We start from the raw sequence: 19,033 nt of genomic DNA, 5'->3' as shown, positions 1-19,033 counted from the left end.
TCACTGATGCCTGCAGAGACATAGCTGCAGTGCTTTCTCTAGGATTTTAGCAGAGAGTTTGCTCTTATGTTTTTTATTGCATATTGTAGCATATGGAAAAATCCATTAATAAAAACAGATATTTAGAACCTATTGGTTGGTCTTATTATATATTTATGGACAAAAGTGTCTTTGAATGGCATTAAAATAATGTGCAAAAAAAATTCCTACAAATGAATATCCCTTTTTAAAAATACTTTACACCCCAAGCAAATGCCAGAAGGTGCCTTTATAAGGGCCCTTACACACTGCCGTTTCACCTGAACTGCGTTGGTGCTTGCATGCGCATGAATAAACACGGTCCCATTCGGAAGAAAGGGCTGTGTGTCCCCCTGTACTGCATCCCCTGTGGTGGAAACACATGAAGGACCTACCACAGGGTAAGCAGGTGCAGTTTGTAGCCCCATGGGGTTTTCGACAAAGAGTGCCAAGGGCCAACAGAATTCTCTGTGTAGGTTCTACAGCCTACTAGTCTACATAGCAGATAGCGGCATAGAGAATACAAATAAGACTTTCTGAACAACAACAATATAATGTATCAGCAGAACGACGAGAAGGTAGCAAGATAGCAGCTCCCTGACACCTGTATTGCTACAAATGCTCCCATGCCCCACCTAGTGGTAGAAATTAGAATAGCACTTAATAGTTAAATCAGAGTACAGCCCAAATGAGTGAAAGTTCACCAGCAAGCTGACATTTCTGGCTGCACTGGTGCAGGGGATACAAAATACAAAAACAAGCTGATGGCAAACAATCAAAGTCTGCTTCTCCAGCAAGAAAGCACAGTGGGCCACAAAAAGCACACATTTAGAGCAGTTGCACAGGAGCATTGCATATGTCCCATCTATTGCCCCCTAAGTGATGTGGAACTACAATTCCCAGTACACCTTTTGACAGCAAAGCACAGTTGATGTTATTCTTCACAAAGCACTTGTCCAAACATCCTCTCTTATTCATAGCTAATGGCACAACCTTAGCTTTGATCCAGAACCATTTGCTTAATTCCCCCCTTCCTTTGGGGTTTCCCATTGTATAGTACTGAAACACACACCACATATATGTAGCTTTCATAAACTAACATAAAACAGGATACAGTTAACATTTAAATACATTCTTTAATATAGAGAAATGTCTGTATTTAAGACTTTGGCCTATCTGTTCTGCTTGGACAACAATCATTTAGTGGATTTGCAGGGCAGGCCGCACCACGCTGCATGGGGTGATCATATCCAACTCTCATATTTTGGTGCCAGTAAAGTGCACACTGGTCAGTGAACCAGCGAGATATAATTCATTCCACACTACAGAAATATCTCAAGCCTATGTAATCTCATTCTAAATATTTGAGACAAAATGTGCTTTGTGCCTGTTTTTTTGCACTCTGCATCTTGCCCCACAATAATAAATATGTCCATAGAGGTAATGGATAAATCTGTTATGGCACCACATGTAATAGACAGCTAGCATTGCCGAGCTCCCTTAATTAAGGAAGACTGCTGCCTAGAAACACGGCATACCATTCAGCAGGATATCACTGTGCGTTATGGGATATTCTTTTCCATAGTAATGCACTTACAGTATAAAAACTATTGCGGTGTATATACACTTCTCTAAAAGTCCTAATAAGAAAATGTATAAAAAGTAACAATTGCTAATGGATGCTGTGCTTTGGTTTGGGAAGTACAAAAGCCAGTACAGCATCTGTAATGAAGGCTGGCATGTAAGAGGCGGGTAGCCACACCAGCTTGGCATCCCAGCCTGGACTGTATCTGGTGCGTGGGTATCGGGCTTGCAGGGCGTGTTCTATACACTTGGGCACTTTGGAGATATCCGCATCACAGATGAAGTTCATGATGAGTCTCTGCACTTTCAGGTCTGAGAAACAACACAACAACAGCAATTTAAAGCAGGTAATGAAACACTTTTATATACATGTATATATATAGGCTGCATCCCATATATATATATATCTTTCTCTCACCGAAATTACTGCGCACTCCATTAATGTCCACTTCAATTTATTGCATTATAAAAATACATCACATCGACGTTTCGGTCCTGGTCTGGGACCTTAATCAGATTTTTTTTTGTTTTTTTTATTGTGTGTAACATCTTGATTAAGGTCCCAGACCAGGACCGAAACGTCGATGTGATGTATTTTTATAATGCAATAAATTGAAGTGGACATTAATGGAGTGTGCAGTACTTTCGGTGAGAGATACCTAATACAACTATATGCAGCACCCAACTGTGTGAGTTTTGATGTTTAAAGGGAGTGCGGACATATATGTATATATCCTGACTGGACACCCAACTAGAGTCCTCATTGGCTTGAACCCAGTGACACACTTCCCAATCATAGATGTGATTATAATACAATAGCTAATAGCATGCTGCCCTTTTTTCCTATATACTATCCACAGGCAAGCTTTGGAGATAAGAGATCTAGATTAAACGTATATGAACTCTAAGCCCATAAATAGGTAGCCAGTGGCCCGTCAAGAAGAGCATAGCGCTAGAACTCAGCTAAGCGAGCATGACTCTCGCTGATAAACAGAGATCCGTGTTCCTTGGATTCCCCTTTATTCACTCACCACAACTTAAGAATGTGCAGACTTCTGTGCTTGTTACTGAACCAATACAGCCCACGATTAAGGGATGGAATTACCAAGCAGCTCTTTGCAGCCACAATAAGAACGAGCACTGGAATCTCTTCTATGAGACACTTAAGGTCCCCATACACATTAAGATTCGCTCGCTTGGTGAGATCTAACCTGGCCGATCGATATCTGGCCAATTTTAGGCCAGATATCAGTCGGCAGGCCCCTTGTTTCTGTCCCTACACAGTCCGATAAGCTGCTGAATTGGTCCAAGCGACCTATATCGGCAGCTACTATCGGCCCGTGTATGGGGACCTTTACACAATCGATCTTATAGATGGATAATCGTAGACAGAAAGACAGACAGACAGACAGATAGATAGATAGATAGATAGACTGAATCATGGGGGGTATTCAGCCACATTCTAAAAAGTTGGCGTTAGGTCCAGAAACATACATTGTTGGAAGTACTTGTCCCCATAGGTCATCTTTGTCTCAGGCGGCATCTGATCCCAGAGTAGCTGCAGGGAGCGCTCAATAGAATCCAGGTTGGTCACTGCTGTCTTGAAGAACCCAGGCTCAATAATACACACTCTCACGCCAAAGTGCTGCATGTCCCGCCTAGGGCACAAAGCAGGGTAGACCAGTTAGTATTTCACAAGTACTGTATATAAAAATAGGGGCCCAAATGTTAATGACAAACATTTGTCAGACAAAATATAAAAGTTCAACACATACATGTATATATTTGTGGTATTTGCTGTAATTCCCCCTGCTGTCGTGGGATGCTGAAATTCCCAGTCCAAGAAGAGCTGGAATACCACAGACTGGGCATGTCTGACGGGGTACTTATGATATCTAACATAAGCTGCCGGTCTGAAGCAGCAGAATCAGCAGTTTAAATCTTCCCTGTATATGGCCACCTTTAGGGATACATTTCCTCCTGATAACAAGCACACTATGGGTTCTGGCTGCACAATTCTAGGACACTGGTATAGCTGGGCAAGGAGCACTAAAGCCAATGAGAATTCCTAAAGCACATTTTTTATTATCTCAGAGCCCACTTCAGATATTTGGTTGCTCAAGTTCCATTTACCAACATACTTGAAAACACTTGAAAAAACTAAATGTTATAAAAAAAATATTAATAAAAGATTAATAATGCAAGAGCAGGAGTACGGGACAAATCTCCTCAGAGCCAAGTTCATTTTGGCAGACCTTGGGGAAACACTGGGCCAGTTGATATATATTTATATAAATCAGAATATATTGGTTCCTTATTGGTGCAGTGTAGAGAGAATGTGTACAACCTAAGGACTAGAATTGTCTTATTCATACTCACAAAATATATCCTGTCTGATGTCTGTAAGACTACTGCCACAAGGGGACCACCCCTCTGCTTTATGTATCGGCCTGGGTGCAGACACACAGAGCAGATTTTGGTGTGATACTTTGGTGTGAGTTTGCATTTTCGCCCTGAAATCTGCTCTGTTTGTCGGAACCCAGGCCAACACAGTGTCTCTAGGTGCAGACACACCATAAAGCAGATTGGAACAGAGGGGCGGTTTCTCGGGCAAGAAAACACTTCGCGTGGCAGTAATCTAATTCCTAAGTCACTGAGAGTCTCATTTCATATATTCATGACACAGAGCTATTATAATTCTTATAATTTAGCCCCTAGATGGCACTATAGATTTAGGTTTGGTCTTTGTTAGGACCTTTCTATAGGAAACCATGTGCTAGTAACCATGCATTTCACTACTTTGTCCATGGATAGACTAGTGAAATGGATGGTTACTAGAACATGTTTAATATAGCAACATGATAGAATGCACAGTCTTTTTTTTTATAGCTATGTGAGTGACACTAAGTGGACAGATGCATGAAATGCAGTTTAATATGTTTGTATGATATTTTCCACAATTAAATTAACCCAACTCAGGCATGAATTAATTGGTTGGTCGATCTCATTTTGGCGCCATTTTTACAAGGGGCTATGGGTATTTTGTTCTTTTAAGGCTAATACAAAAGAGTGCTGGCCCTTCCCAAATATATATATTTAGCATAAATCACATAAGCCCAACCAATATCTGGTTGCAAATTGGCCAAGCCTGATTTCTTGCTGTGAGTTGCTGCATGGAGCAAGGTGCATATATATATATAGGTCACAATGTCACAAAGATTATTATCAGGTAACAATTTAAAATTATAACGGCACATACATCTTTGTGATAAAGCAGTAAATATTGTGAGGACACCTGCTGGTTATAAGAAGAAGGCTATGGATTTACTAAATTGAGGAATATAGCCTAACAAGGTTAAAACAGCAAAAAAGCAGAGAGTACAGATGCATAATGTGCAACAAGAATAGAAATAGCAAATATGTGTCAGCTCCAATCCATACAGAAAAAGAGTGCTGGGAAGGAAAGTGAAAGTTAAGATCCCCTGTAAAGACCTGCTCATTCAGCAACATTGTCAACATCAGAGATTCCCTGGCTGAACTGGCCTTATGCATTGTGGGTTACTCCAAGCCTTTAGCTCTAGAGGCCACAGACTGGATGACATGAAGGGTCTATGTAGTGTGGTCAGCCACATATCATAATATTCACTACCCAAATGATGAAATTAATGTAAAGGGATCATTTATGTCACACACACAGGGCAATTTATTGCAAACTCAGTCAGGAAAAGGCTAAATTGGAAGCCAATACATACATTGGCACCACAAGGGAATCAGTTCATTGAGATTCATTGGATGAATATATAAATATATTCTGTAATTTATCTTAATAATTCCATTAAAAACCTCCTGCTAATTGTACCTTAAACTATCAGAGAAGGCCTCAACCGCGTACTTGGACACACAGTACCCTCCTCCATTAGCTGAAATCCTTCCAAGGATGCTGGCCATATTTATAATGCGCCCTTGTGCCTTCTTTATCAGTGACAGGAAGCTCAGCGAGACAGCAATGGTTCCAAATGCATTGACGTCCATAACTCTCTTGTAGTCCTGTATGGTCATCCATTCAGTGGGCCCAATAGGATTAGCAATTCCAGCATTGTTAACTAACCCATAGAGACCTAGTAATAAAATATAACCAAGAGATAATGTCAGATAATGATCATGGCATCATATTTGTTCAATGTACAATAAGAAAAGCAAACAATATATTTACATTCTTCAGCTTGAGTAGAGAGCAATGATAGCAAGGATGGGGCTGCCATATAGTTTATCCTAGACAAACAATTCATCACACATGCCAGAGATATATATATATTTTTGACAGAGAGAATGCCTCATCTGATGATAACGTGAGTATAGGTTTCTTTGACACTATGTACATGGGCTTAGCAGTGGCCCAATAAACAGGACTTTATCTAGTTTTTATATGAAATACTGCAAAACAGAACTGTAAGCACTTTCATTTTATATGGATCCTACCTCCTTGGTTCTGAAGAAGAATTGTGGGAGGTATAGAAGGTTCTTATTCAAATTACTCTCTGCGTTTAGCCCCCCGCCCCCCCAAACTGAAAAGCAAATATAGAAAACAATCTCACCTCCAATATACAACAACAAACTATGCAAATGTGCCTCCATATTCATATATCCAGTATGTAGTACGGGTTGGATGTAACGTTAAACTCTTGATAAGCTAAATTAGTCCAATCAAAACACAAAAGAATCCCAGTAATAAATCATTAAACTGTGTGGCATGGACACTTTTTTCACCTGCTTCTGAACTGCTGGGAAGCCTACAATCACTTCTCATGAACTACACTGTAAGAGACATTTATGACTACAAGTGCAGTGCACAAACTGAAATATTGGACTCAATTTGCCATATTTTTTTTTACCAAGAATGAAGCATTTTCCCATAATTCCAACATAACCACAGCCCCCAAAGGGGAAGTTGCATCCAACCTGACTGTGGTCAGTGTGTCAAAAAGGCAAAACCATGTTTTTGTAGTCAGGCTTGCATCATTTCCAAGGCATCAAAATGGCACCTGGACATGATTGTTCAGACACAAGGATTCTCTACCTATTGTCAAAGTGTTCTGTGGAAACCATGGAGCAACGGTCACCGTTGAGGAGGCATTACCTCCCGGGTTCCTTAGGGTGAATAGGTGCACTTGTGCTACATTTACAGCAGGAGTTAGGATGGGCGCACTGGTGCTAAGCGCAACTATGGGGAGTTGTAAGGAGCAGCTTTGGATGTTAATGAAAGGCATCAATTATTTTTGCAACTGCACCCTCAGCTGAGGTTTTAAATGAGCCCCTTTGTGATCTTATCTATGTAGAACTGTGAATATGGTAAGCTGTACACTACAAACCACAATAAACATATTGTATATATTAACAGGTCCTTACCTCTATCTCCCACCTCGGACTTCACCCACTCCACAGCCTTGTTTATACTTTCCTGACTGGTAACATCCAGCAAAGTGCACTTAAGGCCAGTAGGACAAGCTTTCTGCAGGTCATCTGCCCCTGCTTGAGTGAGACACCCGGCCAGGACTTGGAAACCCTTTCGGCTCAGTCTCTTGGCCAGCAAATTGCCAAAGCCAGTATCACAGCCAGTAATAAAGACATGTTTGTTTGAGAATCTTGAAATCTTCTGCCTGTCCCTTAGCAGCCATCCAATGGCCCAGACCATGGCAAAGAGAAGCACGTAACACCACATCTAGTGTCTGTGTAAAAGTGAGACAGAGAAGGGGAATGCAATTTAACATTGTAGAGCAACAATGTAGGTGAGGGCATGTATCACACACACATACTGTACATATGGCTGAACAATATATCCTGTCCTGGGCACTTCACAGTGTTATAGATGTTAGAAGCCTGAGAAGCCATTTCAGCATCTCTCTCCATTCAATGATGCAATGCTTAATGGCCAACACAATTGCTTCTGCGTCTGTATTCTCAGCGGCCTACATTCCTTTATATAAGTAATAGCACTTACACAAATAGGATTTTCATTTCTCTCATTTGTCAGAACTGCGTGCAGCTCTAAGTCTTTCAAGCTTTTTATGGCTTGCCCTTTGGGTTCAGATCTGGCAGAGAACAAGTGAATGTTGCATATCCTTTTGTATCTAATACCATTTAACCGTTTTCATGAAAACAGCAATAAACTACAAAATAGAAAACCACGAAAAAGACTTTAGGTTCATTTATGACCAAGTGCAGTTGTGCTCCTGCAAATTTCCCCAGAATCAGTTGTGTGTAAATCCCCTTTGAAGGGATTCTCCTTTCACTTGCATATACTGTAGTTGCGCTTGGCGTCACTCAAAAATATGCAATTTGCAATTTCAAGTGCAATCACCAGGTTTTTTCCACCATAATACAGCAATATGGGTGTTGCGTCTGACATAATTGTAGCCGATGTGTCAATATTAACACAATTGTGCTCATAGTAGCCCTTGAGCTACTGCCTGGTACAGAGATGGTGCTAGTTTCAGGGTTCCTCTGCTTCAGTAGGTGCAACTGCACATGAATTCGGAATGGAAGGCAGGAAGGATTGAGTGGCGAGTGCAACTACACAGAAGCGCACATTTTGACAAAAGCACCTTTGATAAATGGAGTTTATGTGCAACTAAATGCAGGAAAATTGACAGAGCAGCAAACAGCATGTGCTTTAAAAGAAGGGGAATACTAAATCCACGGTTTGTATGAGGATGCCTAGTACTTGTTTATGGTTGAATCAGATCAATTTATGGATCACTGCATCCCAAGTGTATGTAGGGACCCATAGGGTTAAGCTCCCTATGGTGTTATCCCCTTACCTAATCTTATCTGTACTGTTATAGGGCAGAGCCCTCTACACTCAGATTACCGTTATTAGGCTACCCCCTATAGGTTTAGCCAGGTTGACCACTCCCCTTGGCAGACTATATAGTGTCTTGCACAAGGAAGTGTCTTCCTCTTTTGGCTGCATGCTGTGTTCTGGACAGAGCCCCAACTGAGCCTGGACCAGAACATAGGCCCAGAAGCCATTTGTACCCTAGGGGACCTCATACCCTAGTGAAAAGTCGGGGACAGGGCCCCATGAATGAGAACAAGCCAGCACAGACAGTTTATTCATAGCACCCTCTAGGAGGGTGATCGTAGTCAGCTTATTTAGCAAGGGCAGTTAATAGCCCCAACCAGGAGTTGTAAAAGCGTTTAGCCTACCCCGGCTCTGTTGTCGTTCTTTAGGGACCAGTTTTATTAGACGCCAGGTACCAGTGTTAGGAGCTCTCCCCTGGACCACAGTCGGCCGGAACACTCCCTTCTGAAAGGTCTTCACCTCGGGTATCAGCTAATCCTCTGTGCATCCTCCAAGTGGGGTATTCTGTTCCTTGAGTGTCACATCTGCTATATCCATTGTGACCAATTCCTATACTGCTGTGACTCTGAGTATATACCCTGCTGCACTACCCAGTTGCCTTGTAAAATAAACCAGTTATTATTGCATCATAAGAATCCTCTGGCGTCCATCATTCTCTATTTGCACTACACACCTCAGCTAGTTGTAGTTTAACTACACCCTCACTCCATCCTAATTCTCCCATATAGCGGAGGCTCACTCCTTTGTATTAAGTGTCGCATGTAACCCATGCTCTCCATTATACTACTAGCCTGGATTTGTCTTTAAATAGGCCAAATAGGTGTTACATGTATTTCTAGTATAAAGAAATAACCAATTTTGCATTTTTCCCTAAAAAAATACAAAAATTACATAATTTAAAAGACAGATAAACCTATGAATCAGATTTATATCTTGCTGCAGTACAGCTGCATTACTAATTCCGACATTTAGATGCCCTAAATGCAGAGTGATATACATATATTTATGTGTACATCAACAGCATAAAACAGAAATATAAGCATAAAATATAATTTTGTTTTAAATTTATACCAAAAGCAAATCACTATTAGGTGATGTTGATGGAAATCCTGGCATTTGTGCCAAGTATTTCTGCTGCAAGAGCCATCTGTCCTGTATGTAATGCTAGGGAGGTGTGGGTAACATTATATTGCTGCTGGCCTTAAGAAGCCCATGAACCCAGGAGCGGGAGTCCCATCTGCCAGCAGGTTCTTAACCCCACCCTATCTGACAGCCCAGTTGCCTGCATATAGGATTGGCACTGGCCCATTTACACTTTATTTGTTGTACTATGATGAAAATACCTGTTGTTTTGTACTTCTGTGTGGCCTCAGACAATTGAAACAATTATTTGGGCATTCAGTCCAAAATGTGTAATTATGTGGCATCAAAACACTAAAATCTGCCCCTGAACTGTAATAAAAATGAAATGTGTGCCACAAGCTGAAGGTTGAACTGGCGCAACTGTTGTACAGCGGCAATCCTGGGGCTGCTGCCACCTAAGGCAATGTCCCCTATGCCACCCCCTCTCTCCTGCCCCGCACTTACAATTTTAGCGCTGAGGTGGCCAGAGGGGACCAAATAGTTATTAAAGAGAAACATATTGGGCTCTCTGCACTAGCAGAGCCAAATTTGAGCTTTGCACAGAGGTGGATTTTTGCCACAACTGGTAACTGGTTGCTCCCTGTCCCCTGAAGCAAGGTTCTCACCTTATGGCAGGAGCGGCCCTGCTGTTGTAACCCCCTACAGCTACTCCTTGCAGTTTTATTCTTTTTACAGAGCAGGTTTATCAAATCGTTTTAAGGCTCTGCCCACCATTGTATGCCTATGCTGTTTCCTGCTGTGCCCTTCCTGCGCTGCCTCTCACAAGAAGCATGTGTCCTGATCCAATTATCCCCAGTTCATACAAACTGTATTTATCATTCAGATCATACTGGGTGGATTTGATACATGTTACTAACAGTTACAAGCATCCAGTTACCATCCGTTGTTTAACTCTATTTTATTTCAATGTAGCAGACAAGGTGCTGTTTTACCCTATCTGCATTTCTGCATGTCTCAGTTTTGTGTTTGGACCAACTTTCTTCCATTTTTCCTCTAATAAGGTAGGTACAAATATGGCACAATAATTTTTACAATAGTTCCCCTTTAATCACTAATCAGCTAAGATGCATGGCTGCAGAAATAATGTAGTCTGTACAATGGATAACTTATGAGCTTGAATTGTTTTGGGTAACTTTTTATGATCCTCCTATAACTTTAATTTGGACCCCCAGTTAAAACAGTGGTGTATATTTTTTATTGATTTAGTTATTTTTATTATAAATATTTTAGGGATATGAACCACATATTTTTATCTGTACATTTACCCTTTAATAATTGTAAGAGTTTTTCGAGTTTATTGCTATGGAAGCATTAGAGTTGGGGATACATAGTTCAGAATATCCCTCAGAGACTGCATACAAATATTGCATGCTTAATTTCTTTATTTTAATTACTTCCCTTCTGAGCCATTTGATCTGGTCTAGACACTAGTGGTGCAACAGAATTCTAAGAACATCCCAGAAACATAAAATGAACAGCAATGGCAGTCAGGATATGGACAACCGGCACCGCACATTTTACAGCCAGAGCTGTCAGAGGGGTTGTTCACCTTTAAATTAACTTTTAGTTTGATGCAGACAGTGCTATTCTGAGACAATGGTCCAGTTTACCCAATACCCTAGAGAGGGTCTGGATAGAAAAAGAAGTAATACAAAGTAAATATAATTGTATTTCAGCGCCTTGCAGAGGTGCAATTTGGGCTGCCAGGGTCAGTGACCCCCCACCCCCCCCCCTTCCATTTAAAAGCTGGGAAGAGGCAGAAGATTAAGGCAATAATTATGGACTCAAGGGTTATACCCGCTGGTCAGATAAGGTTCCGACTGAAAGAATGCTCACCACTTTGGGTTCAGTCTGGGTGCAGCTGCAGCAGATATTAAGGTGGCCATACACGTGGCAATCCGACGATGTTTCGTACGACCATCGGTCGCACGAAACATCGTAAGATCCGCCACACACCATTCAGGGCTGAATCGGCAGGTAAGGAGGTAGAAACAATAGGATTTCTACCTCCTTCTGCCGATTCAGCTCTGAAGGGAGAATTTTGGTCAGGCGCCTTCTATGGCGCCCGATCAAAATTTTCAAACTTGTCCGATCGGCGAGTCGTCCGATATCGGCAGCTTCCTGCGATATCGGTCGACTCGCCGACATGCCATACACGCACCGATTATCGTACGAAACTAGGTTTCGTACGATAATATCAGTGCGTGTATGGCCACCTTTACTCTTTATTTGTGCATTGGGCTGGGCTCCAGAAAGCCCCTTCTTTGGTGGTATAGCATTTACAAAGCCCACCCTTCCCTCTGATGTTATCTCTGATGTCAGCAAAGGAGTAGGTTAAACTTGTGTCTTGAAGCCCCTTTTGGGCTGGGCTAGGTGTGGGTTGAGCAGGGGCAGGTTAGGGTTGATGCATGTCAGAAAGGTTCTGACCCACACTTTACTAGAAGGCATAAAATTAAAAAAACTATATGTAGGGGTCCCTCAGGTTTAATCCCCCTACAGTGTGATTTTTACCCCTGTTTCTGGTCCTTTAATCTAGGTACATGGGTGGGATAGGTTGCCCCTATTGGCCCAGGTAGGTTTGGACTGTATTCTCTAAGAAGGGAGCATTTGGTTCTAAGCTCCATAATTGAAGTAATAGATTGGAGGTGTCACAGAGGTGAAGAGGGATCCTGCCAGGTCTGTCTGTAAGGTGGTGTCAGTGAGTTTTGCTCTGTCAGTAACTACTGCTATGGCCATACAACCTCATATTGATACCTTGGTACTACTGGCTTTCCCTGTTTTTGCTAAATAAACATTAGTTATCTGGCTAAGAACCTCTGGGGTCCAAAATCCTGTTTGTGCATCTGAGTTGTGTAGTCCAACACCACCACTCCCTTTCTATACACACTAATGGGAGGGCCCAGCTGACAAGGGGTATCCAATCCAACCAGTGTGTTTGCTAAGTAAGAACTGGAGCCTCGGCTAAACTAGGGTTACATATACGAAATAAAAAAATAAAGACCAATTGCTGAGAACATTTTAAAAATTACATTTTAAAATTGCCCTTGGATAATTGTGAAATAAAGCAGCAGAAACAAAAAATTTGCAGTTAGCTAATGCCCCATATTTACAGGTGCCCCTTTACCTTTAGTGAATGCTGTACACTGTTCTTCATGCACCAGAACCAGGGAGAATCCTGCAAAAAAAGACAAAGATGGAGCACATAAGCACAATAATGCACTAAGGCAGTTCCCAATTTTTCCTGCACTTTTTCTCATAACCATCTCCCAGCTGGAACACTGTGCCACAGCGCAACACAAGGTAGGGGAGGTTGGGGGAATCATGGGAATAGGACTTACAAGTAACATGATGGATACAAACAAGACACTGTGACAAAGCAATTGTTGAAATCCAATTATTCCTTATAGCGGGGCATAACAAGCCTATTATAGAATAGTGGCCAAATCCATGGCTCATTAGTAGAGAACACGCACTAGTGTGGAATGTACAATACTAAGTTACCTTATAGCACAATAGAGGGCAAGGAATACATAGTTTAATTACAAGGAGAATAAGGTGCAAGCACAGTAACACATATACACAAGAGGGTTCCTTGCTTTGCTGACACTTCCTTGCTTCAGTTCCATTTCTCTCTCCGGCTAGGTGCCAGTTAAATATTAATAGCATGTACTGACCCTGTATTGACTGATATCCGTCAGTGACTTACAGCCGAGCAATGACTATCACCTACCTCCCCACAAAAGAGCCCAACAGAACAACAGTTTCCTGCCCACATACTTAGCTGTAGTTTCCAGTTTCAAATGGGGCTATAGGTAACTGCCCCTTATACAGCTTGCAAATCCTAGCAGCATCCCCCAGTGAGCACTATATGTGTTTCAGACCCTGTACCATAAGAAAAATATTTACTGGACCTTACATTCTTCTACAGGTGCTTGTTTTGTAGGACCAAAGCCATGAGTTGAATCTATGAATGCACCTACCTTAGCGATCCCTTCAGTCCTGGGATACTGGCTGCTGGGTGGAGTGGGATCCTCAGTTCCCCTGTAAGCAGATTGAGCTTGTTTTCTAATCTACCTCTTTTTGTCAGTGATGAGCTCTGGCAGGGGAGTGAAGGCAAGCACTGCTGTGTAGCCAAAGTCCATCAGCTTTAAAGGAGAGATTTTCCTAGATTTATTTCTTGGAGTAGGAGGTGGGGAGGAGAATGGGTTGTTAACGCTTTGCAGAGCATTGCAAGTTACAGCAGCATACCAGGAAATATGAATATATATACTGTATATTCACTCAAAAGAGATGCCATGAAAGAGACAATTCATTTGGCAATTGTAATAAACCATATCCATTGTCTTATTTAGTTTCCTTTCTTCTACTAAGTTCATCTTCCTATAACCTGAGCACTGTTTATTCTTTATCTTTCTTTATCTGTGTGTGTACAAATGGAATCAATATATTTTAGTAAATATCAGTAATTGGTTTCACTGGATTGCACTAACATGTAGCAGAGGCACTGTGATGCTTCTGGTATGGGGGGTAAGATAGCACAGTGGACATTGGTTCACTTATTAACAGTGGTGGAGATTACATGATTAAATATTAATGGTATTGAATCTGACATGGAAATGGATAGTCCCCCAAAAACGGTGCCCCTTCCCTTTGAGAGTCACATTAATAGCACATTAATAGCAAAGACACTCTGGTGGCATTCTCTGTGTTGGGAGATACAGCCGGCTCACTTTGGCTTGTGCAAATTATAAACTCCTGTACTACTCAAAAATCAGTAAAAAAAAATGTTTTGTTTCAATCCATTAAAAGCATTGACAACCCCATACTTTGTCTTGTGAGCCATGGAACTGCTAGCCAGATTGCCACTTGGGCCATTAGCTGCTACAAAAGAGCCTACAGTGGTGCCTTGGCTTCTTGATTGCTGCCCTGCTAACTGCCTGGCCCCATCCATCCGGCCATCTTGTTCAAGTATACTAGGGGAATGAATCATTTACACAATGGTAAACAGTCGTGTTTTTGTCACAGGGGTACAGTGCTTGTTGCTTTGTAACCTCAAAATACTGTGCCAGCGCAGGCTGACAATCTGACCGTAGACTTAAAAAAATCTTCTTGTTGTGCTGTGGCACCCAAAAGCACTGAATCCGCCCGGGTGCCGGCACATGCAGCCAATATCCGCCAACAAATGCCAAGTCTCGCATTAGTTGGCAGGTACCAGCTGCCTGTGCCTGCACCCAGCCAGTTCAAATGCCTCCCAACTGTTCTGATTTTCCCGGGACAGTCCCTCTTTTAACAGCTCAACCCGCAGTCTCGGATTCTTACTGAAAAGTCCCTCATTTCCCTTTGATCTCCTGCACTGAATGCTAAAAAAAGATACAACGTTTCTCAAACTTTGTTAAATAAGTAAGTAGCTTTTGGCAAAAAACCCAAAATACTCAACAGGCAACACCTGCACTGAGATACAATTGTAACTAATAATCTAAACAGGTCTCTTGGGAGACCAAATTGCCAAATTTTGCCAAATTTTGTAAAAGGGGAGTGGTATTTAGGGGATGTGATTGTCCCTCTTTACATTTTTTTGGGAGGGATGGATTCAATGCTTCTGGCTGCAGGCACAACAAGAACATTTTTTTTGAGTCGTATGCTGATAGCATGCAGCTATGTCTAACTGCCAGTCTGGAACAGTCATTTTCTGTGCCTATAATTATCAACCAATAAACCCAGCCAGGGCTCCTTGCACTCCCACAGCAGCTTGGCTATTCGCCCCCTGAATAAACATTTAGTAACAGAAGAGAGCAAACAACAGTTTCAACATATAACTGATAAAATATTGAAAGAAAACTGTGGTGCATTTCAGCTGTGTAAGTACAGTTGCAGCCCCTTAACACCAGAAAATAAAAATGGCCTAAAGCATAATGTTAACTTAAAGGGATTTTATTTTGGGAAAACATGTTTTTTTGCAAAACACATCAGTTAATAGCACTGCTCCTGCAAAAACTTGTTTTTCAAAACAGCAAACAGATTTTTTTTATATTTAATTTTGAAATTTGACCTAGGGATAGACATGTTGTTAGATTCCTAATGCCCTCAGCCATGTGCTCTAATAAACTTCAATCACTCTTTACTGCTGCGCTGCAAATAATATCTTCCCCCTCAGCAGTCTGAGCTGAACAATAGGCAGGTAACAAAATAACAGCTCGCTGACACCTGCATTGCTAAAAATGTTCTAATGCCCAACTAGTGATAGATTAGTGAATAGCACTCAATAGTAAAACACCCAAGTCTTGCCATGACTACTTCAATTACATTTAGTAGGAGAAACAATAGGTTGCCTGAAAGCAGTTCTAATGTGTAGCGCTGGCTCCTTCTGAAAGCTCAGACTCAGGCACAATGCACTGAGATGGCGCCTACACACCAATATTACAACTAAAAAAATACATTTATTCAACAAAAATTCAAATGGTAGAGTGAATTATTTGTTATGTGCACAGTATAATTTAGTAATAAAAACAACACCATAAAAATCATGGCTGTATCCCTTTAAGCTAGTAACACACTAGGCTAATCTGTCTTCCACTCCACATCGGCCACATCACACAGGGGGCAAATTTTGATGCAAAAATACATACTTTGCACCAAAGCCTGCCACATATCAGTTCACTTACTGCAAGGGATGGAAGCCAGTGGATTAGATTTTCTCCACCAGATTCTAAAGAGACAGAGAAAGTTCCTAGTAGTGTGCCTTTAAGCCTTAGTCTGCTCTTTGAAGAGGTGGACACACTTTCCAATGCAGTTTATTTTATTTGAAAATATATGCATGTTTAAGTTTGATTGGCCTTTTGTTTTTATATAATTCATGGGTATTATCTAAATTTAGACCACAGCTGAAAGAAAGCTGAATGCAAAGGAGCTGATAGGTTACTTATGACTTACTTATATAAGTTACTTACTTATTACTATACATACCAGGACTTCTGCTTCAAAGAAACCATTTTTCAAATGTACAGGTACAAGTATTATGTCAAGAGTAATGACTTCATTTTTAGCATAGCTTGTTCCTTTAATGGTTTCTCTAGTGTCACTACCCAGTAACAGGCAGGAAAGAATGAGGGTTGCACACCAATACAATTTAGAAGTGTCCTGTTACTTTCCAAAGTGGTACAACCTGTCCATCCACCAAAAAGTCTGAACCAAGAGAGACTTGAAAAGGAAGAAGGGAAAAACATTGATGCAAAAGTCAATCTGATGTGTTCTGATGTGCTCTTAAAAAGTGGAAAAAGCATGAGATCAATACAAGGCACACAGCAGGCATATAACTCAGCATGAGTTGAGACTGACCTAGTTAGAGCCTCTCAGAACCCTGTGAGTATCCTTTCCACAGGTCCCTGCTGTGCTGGGAAAATCTTGATTTTTGCCCCTGAAACATTTCTTTTTGGAAAGGGGGAAGAGTTTTAAGTGGATCAGTCAGTGCATGATTCCACATGGCTGTGCTATGTAAGGCCTACATGCCTGCTGATGATTACACATCTTTGGGACAACCAATGGATCTGTTTATTATAAGGGAGTCATAAGACAATCAGTGCCGCAGCCTAATGTCTCCAATGACACGATCTCCACTGTGATTTAAAACAAGCCGAGAAAAAGCTGTTAACATTTTGCCAAGTGCAATGAGATAATCCTGAGAACGTGAAGTATTTGGGAAAGGATAAACACGGCTATGCTCTACATATGTGTTCCTGCAACAGAAGGAAGGAATCTAATCTGACAGGTCTGCCTTATATGTTTTCTATCACCCTGACAAACTATCAGATTCTGCAGCGAGGGCACATAGAGATAACTGAACCAGGATACTAATGTTCTTCAGCGTTTATCTGGCACTAAAGAGTACCACTACAGACTAATAATTACAGCTTTTATACATAGTGGCAATTATAGATGTCAAAGGGCTCAAAGCACATGGGGTGTAATGTGCAGGGAAGAGCCTGAACCTGCTGAGAATCCTGCCTTTAGTTTTAAGGGAAACTTTATGCCCCTCTGTGCAACACGGTGTTAATGGAGAGCATGCTTTGCAGCTACTCTCAGTCAAGGCACTTTTTTTTAAAGTCAAACAACAACATACTGTATGAAGGAGGGGGGGGGGGTCACACAGTACAATAATGTGCACAGTTGGGAAGTGTAATGTTTCTTATAGTTTGCACCTGTTATTTCCAAATAATTTACTTACACTCTTTTAGGCTTGGGACACACTGGTGTTTTTCAAATGGAAATTGGCCAAATTACTCAAATGTGCTTTTTGTGGCTGGTAACAGGAATTTATCATTCATAACCAAATTGTGAGGCAGATTTGGGTGCCTAAGGCTGGTGGCACACAGGGGGTGTGTTCTTCGTCGGTGTAGAAGTGCTTGAATGTTGCCTTACAGCCTATCATCACAAGTGGTAACAACTGGATATGGAGCAGAAAATCCTAAAAACTTAATTTTCTGTAACCCCCTTGCCTCTATGTGTTTTTGGCAGATTCCACTAAGGCTGTACAGCAACTAAGAGGAGCTTCTCTGGCTAAAAAAACGCCAGCAAAAACTATTTCCAGTGTGGCACAGGCCAACTGATTTTATATCTGCTTTGCTTATTTCGTATATATTTTCTATATGTGTGTAGGCAAACAGGCTATCTATCTAAAGGACAAGGAAAGCCCAATTAACTGGGCTAATATGTCATGCACCCCTCAGTAAATCTGATTGATATTTTTTTTTCTATAGGCCAGTACCCATTTTAAGAAAAAAACATACACCGGCCCAAGGAAAAAAGTACAACAGTGCGGCACTGCTGTGGTTGTTTGCTTTCCAAGTGGTCCCTAGGAATATTTAGACTTGTATCTGCATGACTGAGTATGCACTAGGGATGCCTGGTAAGAAACATGGAGGGACTTACTTTGTTTTTGCCCTGGGCCAGTGCATTCCCTAACCAAGGAAAACAACTTTGATTTATCTGTGGTGCCTTGTCGGTTTCCTGCAGTCATAATATACATTATATGTGATAGCGCTGATAGTGATCTCACTGATGCAGTCCTTGCTCTGATGGCTTCTTTACCCCTCATAATTTGATCATTTGGCCCTAGGGCCATATCGCTCGCCTTAAGTGGGCATGTCAGGAGAAATATTCAGCAGATCTTAATGGCCACCTTAACACCTTGGTCTGGATCCAATGTCTCCCATGGCTTTCTGTACACTCTACCCTTGCAGTTTGCCTGTGGTTGCCATTCAGGTAATGCAAAGTAACAGATATGTTTTAGCACTGTTTAATGCATACTATGATTATACTGAGGGGTGTCTACTCTTTCCTTAATATAAAGTGCCCAGTAGTATCCAAGTGAAAACTATGATCCTTTTAAGCCTTGGTACCACTGACATAGGGTAGCACAGTATGTGCCAA

At 41.4% G+C, this 19,033-nt stretch overlaps 1 protein-coding gene across 5 annotated transcripts; it reads right to left on the bottom strand.

Moving 5' to 3' along the window:
- Nucleotides 1-1,133: 1,133 nt before the first annotated feature.
- Nucleotides 1,134-17,385, bottom strand: rdh5 (retinol dehydrogenase 5). 5 transcript variants are annotated; one of them, XM_031895923.1, is made up of 8 exons: nucleotides 16,943-17,384; nucleotides 16,555-16,804; nucleotides 13,588-13,783; nucleotides 12,732-12,782; nucleotides 7,009-7,328; nucleotides 5,462-5,720; nucleotides 3,097-3,260; nucleotides 1,135-1,914 (listed from the first exon to the last, which is right to left on the bottom strand). In XM_031895923.1, the coding sequence occupies exons 5-8, from the start codon at nucleotides 7,319-7,321 to the stop codon at nucleotides 1,691-1,693; spliced, it is 960 nt and encodes a 319-aa protein (XP_031751783.1). In that variant the 5' UTR covers nucleotides 7,322-7,328; nucleotides 12,732-12,782; nucleotides 13,588-13,783; nucleotides 16,555-16,804; nucleotides 16,943-17,384; the 3' UTR covers nucleotides 1,135-1,690. The 5 variants fall into 5 exon arrangements, with proteins under 5 accessions (XP_031751784.1, XP_012812319.1, XP_012812321.1 ...); XM_031895924.1 differs by lacking the exon at nucleotides 16,555-16,804 and having other exon boundaries at nucleotides 1,134-1,914; nucleotides 13,588-13,648; XM_012956865.3 differs by lacking the exons at nucleotides 16,555-16,804; nucleotides 16,943-17,384 and adding an exon at nucleotides 16,270-16,388 and having other exon boundaries at nucleotides 1,134-1,914.
- Nucleotides 17,386-19,033: the final 1,648 nt, after the last annotated feature.

This window comes from Xenopus tropicalis, chromosome 2 (assembly GCF_000004195.4).
Source record: "Xenopus tropicalis strain Nigerian chromosome 2, UCB_Xtro_10.0, whole genome shotgun sequence".
NCBI lineage: Eukaryota > Metazoa > Chordata > Amphibia > Anura > Pipidae > Xenopus > Xenopus tropicalis.
Note: the sequence above shows the minus strand (reverse complement) of the source record. Positions and strands in the feature narration are given on the sequence as shown.